Source organism: Borostomias antarcticus (assembly GCF_949987555.1).
Source record: "Borostomias antarcticus genome assembly, chromosome: 5".
NCBI lineage: Eukaryota > Metazoa > Chordata > Actinopteri > Stomiiformes > Stomiidae > Borostomias > Borostomias antarcticus.
This window is the reverse complement of record NC_140238.1, coordinates 2,609,693-2,615,852: the sequence shown is the minus strand read 5'-3', so window position 1 is coordinate 2,615,852 and position 6,160 is coordinate 2,609,693. Positions and strand designations below refer to the sequence as shown.

The 6,160-nt window shown below is 42.0% G+C and overlaps 2 protein-coding genes across 2 annotated transcripts in view; both read right to left on the bottom strand.

The window, feature by feature from the left end:
• Positions 1–249: 249 nt before the first annotated feature.
• On the bottom strand, positions 250–1,989 carry LOC311308603 (glutathione-specific gamma-glutamylcyclotransferase 1-like). Its single transcript, XM_084437587.1, has 3 exons — positions 1,544–1,989; positions 1,290–1,325; positions 250–1,110 (listed from the first exon to the last, which is right to left on the bottom strand). The coding sequence occupies exons 1-3, from the start codon at positions 1,712–1,714 to the stop codon at positions 745–747; spliced, it is 573 nt and encodes a 190-aa protein (XP_084293713.1). The 5' UTR covers positions 1,715–1,989; the 3' UTR covers positions 250–744.
• A 3,275-nt stretch (positions 1,990–5,264) lies between these two features.
• LOC311308815 (delta-like protein 4) overlaps positions 5,265–6,160 on the bottom strand; it is a 7,303-nt gene continuing 6,407 nt past the window's right edge. Inside the window, exons 9-11 of the mRNA XM_084437876.1 lie at positions 6,155–6,160; positions 5,840–5,948; positions 5,265–5,670 (exon numbers count right to left, since the gene is read on the bottom strand). The exon at positions 6,155–6,160 is cut by the window's right edge and continues 727 nt beyond it. Of these exons, the coding sequence (XP_084294002.1) occupies positions 5,665–5,670; positions 5,840–5,948; positions 6,155–6,160 (121 nt within the window). The 3' untranslated portion in view covers positions 5,265–5,664. The remainder of the gene's footprint in view (positions 5,671–5,839; positions 5,949–6,154) is intronic.

Below are 6,160 nucleotides of genomic sequence, written 5' to 3'. Positions count from 1 at the left end.
ATATACTTGAGATATTTGCAAACCCTGAGGCACTTGGGAAGCCGCTAGGATTGTCTTTAGTCATAGTAACCTGAATCTACTGCACGTGATATGCATCTCACCTGGGTGGGAAAGCATTTGTGGCATCCTTTAAGAGAAATACAAAATACCATTCTGATACTAGTCTGAAATACTGGTCGGAAAATAATGGAGTTTCAGTGTAATTTATTAAAATGCTTGGGTTTAAAAAATAAAATAAAAATACTTCCATTTCCAATGTACAACAAAGAAAACAGTTCAAAAAGACAAATACTGTGCATAGAGCAACACAATAACATTGAGTTCAAACAACATCACGCAACCACGGCACTTCTGGACATCTTAGTGCCAAACATCATAGATACATAGATTGTTTCGCTAAATAGTACATCCTTAACAACAGTTTTTAAGCTCATTGTCAAAACATGCTAGTACTCGTTTTACAGAAGAAGAAATGGACAGAATTCCCTTACGGCACTTGAAAAAATAATAAACTAGGCCTTCCCTAATCTACTGTACGCTTTTGTTCATTGCACTTGCAGCATGTTACGTTTCAATCTCTCAGGCATTCACACACAACAGACGAGTGTTTCTGAGAGAAAAAAAAACGAACAGCAATAACGACCATATCCGTTTTTATGATATGGTGTGACTCGTATTGTCGTCACATTGATTCACAGTAGCTAGGGTCGTTGGTCTGGTGTGTGTGGACCTCCCACGCCCCCCTCAGAGCACAAGGGCCAAGGCGGCCGCCTCGATGGAGAAGAGATGGTCGTCCTCCACCTCGGGACAGTACAGCCTCATGAACTGGGCCAGGCGGAGGACGTACTCGATGTTGTGGCCCGTGTGGCCCCTGCAGGTGGCGATCTGCGCCGCGATCTCGCCGGGGCTGGCGGGGCCCAGGTAGATGGGGTTGTCCGAGGTAGCGATGTAGACCAGGGCGCGCAGCGTCTCCTGGCCCTTCTCTTGAGGAGTGAACTCCACCATCTTGGTGACGTAGCCCCCCAGCATGACCTCCCTCACGTTCAGGTACTGAAGGGACTCCTCGATCTGGGAGTCGGTGACCTCGTAAGCGACCCCCCATGTGCATGCCTGTGGGGAGGAGAGGGGGCACCGTGAGATTCAGACGACTGAGCTGAGGAGATCTATGGAAATAATGAATTATACGTTCAGTTGATTTTGTGAATTGAGATCAGTTTGATGAATAACACTCTTGTTGGTAAGGATCAAGAATGCAAGCCTTGTAAAAAATCTTGCTATAGGCTACTTACATTATGATCTTCCACCAAAGTCGCCACCCTACCTGGCTACAGAGAGAGAGAGAGAGAGGGGGAGAATAAATAGAACATTTGCACTCGTTTTTTGTCTCTTAATGTGATATTTCAAACAAACAGATATTTTATATCAAACATCTTTAAAATCAAGACTTGACCATTCCAAATAGGCATCTCCAGTCCAGTGTTAAGGTCAAACTGGCTTAGTTGTAGCCTACAAATGGCTTAATTATTACAAGGTAAATTCTTACCATGTCTTTGTCTCCTCGATGAAAATTGTCACCATGCCAGAAGCGTCTCTTATATCCTTTAATGTAACCAACTTTGCTCCTCTTGTATTTGAAGTCTGGTTTCCATACTAAAGAGCCATAGCCGAATATCCACAGGCATGTTTTCTCTGTTAGAAAGTCCTGGGGCTTCATTGCTCTGTGCCTGGCTCGTCTTCTCTGAGACTGAAGGGTTGTTTATTTTCTTCTGTCAAGAAACAGCCCTCCGATTTCACCGATATTTGTTACTCTCCTTTGAGTTGTTTGATGCACTTGATGCATTCCGTTGCATGTGATTTCGCACAATGAATGATTCCCTATAAATACACATCAACTTGCATGATCATCTATACTTTTCAATGACTAGTGCCCTAAGGACGTTTTGTTCTTCCTTGGATAGTTGACTCCGCAGACATGCAAGATGTACAGTTTTAGCAACAGTAGGCTATTCATGTTATACTGTGTCTGAGTGTACAGACACGTGGATCTGTTATTTCTTACGCGTCAGAACATGACGTTCTTGACCAATGAGTTCATAGAAGAGGCTTGGCTGCTCGTAAAGCAGACCAATCAGAGTCCCTCTCGGTGGCAAAACAATCTCAGGTCACCACCCCCACAGAGAGAGATGCTAGAGTAGCGGTCCAGATTGATTTACAGTAACTTTTACAGTAGCAATAGTAGCCAACTAACACTGACTTAGTTGGTATTCTCTAAAGCAAGACACACATTATTTTTATTTTTTTCATGGCAATGATTTGATGACTATTGGAATTGTCTTTGAGTTATGTCACGGGCGATATCGCGTTCCTACAGGAATGTTCTGGTCAGATTTTGCAACGTAGGCTAGAACACACAGTGGGGCTCCCTCTGTCCAAAGGTCAGAGTTGTGAAGTCATGGTTATATTCTATGCAGTGGCCAGAAACAAGCATATCTGCAAAATACACAACTGTGTTTAACTGTGGTCCAGACTGAATCCGCCCACTCAGAAGTGTGTGTGCCCGACGTGAGGAAAAGGCTAACTTTCAGCCCTGCGTGAATCGGGAGAGCCCGTTATCCTTGAGTGTTGTACAGTCAGACTTAAGTTGCTAATGAGATTATAAGGAGGCAACTTGTAACATCCCATGCCAAAGCCAGCATTTTGAGGTGCGTCTATAGCTTGGACCAACGCTGGTCATCAATAAATTACTTAATAAGGTTACTAATACTTATAAGGTTATTTACCTGTTTGAACACCCGACAACGGTACGAGCGCACATATGTCATTAACTACACCATCAACCAATTGTGAATATTTTCAGAAACCCCCAAAATAAAGAAATATCCGTCATTATATATGTTATTCAGTTGTGAAGGGATTCCCAAATAATTGATCATCTGCATTGGAATCGTTGAGGAATATCTTTAGATTCCAGCTTTTTGTGACAAATGTTAACATGTTTTGGTCTGTCTCTGCCCCAACATCTGTTATAGCCTCACATACATGATTTACTGCCCTCAAGTGTTAACTAATGACATTACAATACTGTACATGAGGAGAAATCTCTTTTGGAGCAAGAATATCTAACATGGTCCAACAGAATAACCTCTCCACAGATTTGAATTGTTAGCAATTGATATTTCTCACTTGGAATTGTTTGATTTAATTGTACTGTGTTCATCTGCCTGGTGTTGTAATATTACTTGTCACTTGATGGATGTATTTAGTAGTAGGCCTAACCCTGAAAAGATACAACTGGATGTTGGTGCGAAAGACGTTAACACTTTGTTAGGCAGATGCATGAGAATTGCTGAAGAATGGCGCCCTTCACATTTTAATCAGAAGGGGAAACGGGAAATGATGTCACTTGGCCACAAACAGGATGCTTTGATTGTAACACAATGACCATGCTTGGCTTTGTGGTCAGTGTCCAAAAGGATTAGAAAAGGGTCAAGAGCAATCCTATGTGAGAAGGACGATGTTTGTGAAGTGTGTTAAGTGTGTGGGATAGCAAGGCGGGCGAGGGGGACTGGGGAAATGACCATAGGGACATGTTTTTAGTAACATAGGGTCATTGAGTGTCCCTATTTTAATCAATAAAAGGGATGAATGGGTGAATGGGTAATAAGTTATGTTTTTCCAATTGATGGATATTTGAAGTCACATTCTATGCTTTCTCTGGTTGATGCGTTTGCTACTCAACGCGGTAGTGCAAAGTAACAATTGTCTTTGTTGGTAGTGTAACTGAGTTCTGGGTTGTGCTGGCTTCAAAGATGGAGTCTTGGCACTGTCTGTTCTCTGGGGACCCTGTTGCTGTACTCACGCTCAGTTAGGGGGGGGGGGCATATGCTGATTTTCTCACTGATGTAGGGTCACACCCAAAGCATCTGCCTGCTTTGGTTAAGTAGCCTTTTCTCTCACAAATCCCCCTCCCCTCCTGTTCCAACACTGCTCATAGGGGCCAGTGTCCAAGGAGCTTAATATTTCAAGACTAATTGCTTGAAAGCTTGGGGACAGTGGGCAGAGAGGGAGTGGAGGAAGGGATTTTTTCTGATGGGTTTCCTTTCGGGAAGATACCCCACATTTTACTTACAACCCTTTTACTGTATGACTGGAGCTTAACGAGATCCTGCAGATTACTAGCATCTAGAATCTTCTACAGATGTGAGTCCCCCCCCCCCTCCCCACCCCACACGCACGCACAAAGCTGCAATAATGATTCATTGTAACATACAGATTTTAATATAGATCTTTTGTCTAAGCAATTTCTCATTGCTGTCACTTACACTACTGTCCACTGAATGATTGCGAGCACATTGATTTCACATCACATTGACACATGCCTCTCAACACATGGAATGAATAGAACTGCTACAAGGTCATACATTATCCTAGGGTCAAGAGTGACTGTATACTCGTGTGTTGAGACATTATCTAGACAATGAAGCAACTTTCACGCCTGCTGACAAAGTCCAACTGAAGATTCTTGAGTCGTTCCATCTATAGGCAGACTTAGAGATCTCTATTTGACCACTTACAACCACTCAACATTTCATGAGACCAACCAACAACAGTGTACCAGATATGTATTAATTGTTTGAAAAAAACAAACAAAAGACAATAGCAAAGACAACAATTAAAAAATAAATTCGATTTTTTGGGCATCAAATTAAAAACACTGTACACTTCAGACATTTAACCTTATAAATATACATTATATACAAAATAATTTTATCAAACATAGAAAGATCAGTGCTTCATAATGTTAAATAACTAGTGAGTCCTAATCTTAAAAATAACATTATTGGTTCAGTAATTTCAATTGAAGGCGTCCTTGGTACAATAGTCACTTGATTTTCTTTGTTTATGGGCAATGTTGCATAATAAGAAGTAGATGCTACTAGCACTGCACCACGTATTGCATCTGTTGTTGTTTGTCCTTTTTTTGTTGTTGTGCAAAGGATTCAAGAAGCTCGGCCGAATATTTAGCTCTTAAACCCATACTTAAGGCTGTGTGAATTGGGCTGCATACATTCTTTTATCAAAGTAATAAAAAAAAGAAATGGCAAATGTTACAAAACAAAGGTCTCAAATATTCTCAAAAATGAACCGTTTCCAGTAGATTTTTTTTTTGGGGGGACGACATTTTCTCTACACTTGCATAGTTCTAAGGGTAGAGAAATGGGAGTAGATCGCTTCTTCCGCAGGCTTGTTGGCAGTAGGTTGATTGTGACCAGTGACCAGCCAGTGCTGATTATCACAGTTATGCGGAGCATCTTCAGACATGGTCCTCTCGTTCTGCTGATGAGCCGGCTGGTGACGCACATAGGCCTGTTTTCCCAAGATGCACTTGGACTAAGTCTGTCAAGGGCCCGTATCTAACCGTACACACTTAAGGCGAAACGTCCAAAAGTCAGATGTGTATTATTCCTCAAAGTCTGTTTAGTCCTTACATTCTAACAAAGGTTGGTAGTTGGAGTCCTATTGCATTCATAGAGCACTCTGGCTCTGTCCAGTTATCAAGTTTTCAAGAGCAGCAAATTGCAGTTAAATAAATCCCAGTCTTTCCACATCTGTAAACAGTCCAGAAGATATCCTCTTTTCAGAATGACTGATACCTTCCATGTACTATACCTAAAAGAGACGAAGAATGAGAGTATTAGCATGATCATTAGAGCTGTACATTTGGAAGACCAAACTGATAAATGATCCTTTGCGTTTCTGATTGATGTGCGCGGCGTTGATGTGGCGTTTGGAGCTGCAGGAGCATGTTCAGGAGAAAATGCGAAAATGAAAGGCTCACCTCGGTTGCTATGACGCACTCGTGTTTCTCCTCTGCGATTACAAACACCGACTGGTACATCGAGTCTCTTGGAGAACATACCGTTGATAACCTACACTCCGGCCTCTCACTGAAAATGAAAATACCACATGTCAACACTCAGCACAAAAGCGTATCGTGTACTTGGGAGAATAGATGTAGTATAGTTTCACATCCCGGCGTGCCTCATTCTGTGCACTGATGCTTAAGATTAGCGTGTTGAAAATGGAAGATGTACTAAGAACCCTTGGCGTTGATGATAGCTATTCTCCGCTCCACTCTCCCATGACCTCTTACCTGTAC

Coding starts and splice junctions, on each gene's coding strand:
- LOC311308603 (XM_084437587.1), bottom strand. CDS start 1,714: ATGAAGCCCCAGGACTTTCTAACAGAGAAAACATGCCTGTGGATATTC. Junction 1,326..1,543: donor ATCGAGGAGACAAAGACATG/GTAAGAATTTAC, acceptor CTCTCTCTGTAG/CCAGGTAGGGTGGCGACTTT. Junction 1,111..1,289: donor CTTTGGTGGAAGATCATAAT/GTAAGTAGCCTA, acceptor TCCTCCCCACAG/GCATGCACATGGGGGGTCGC.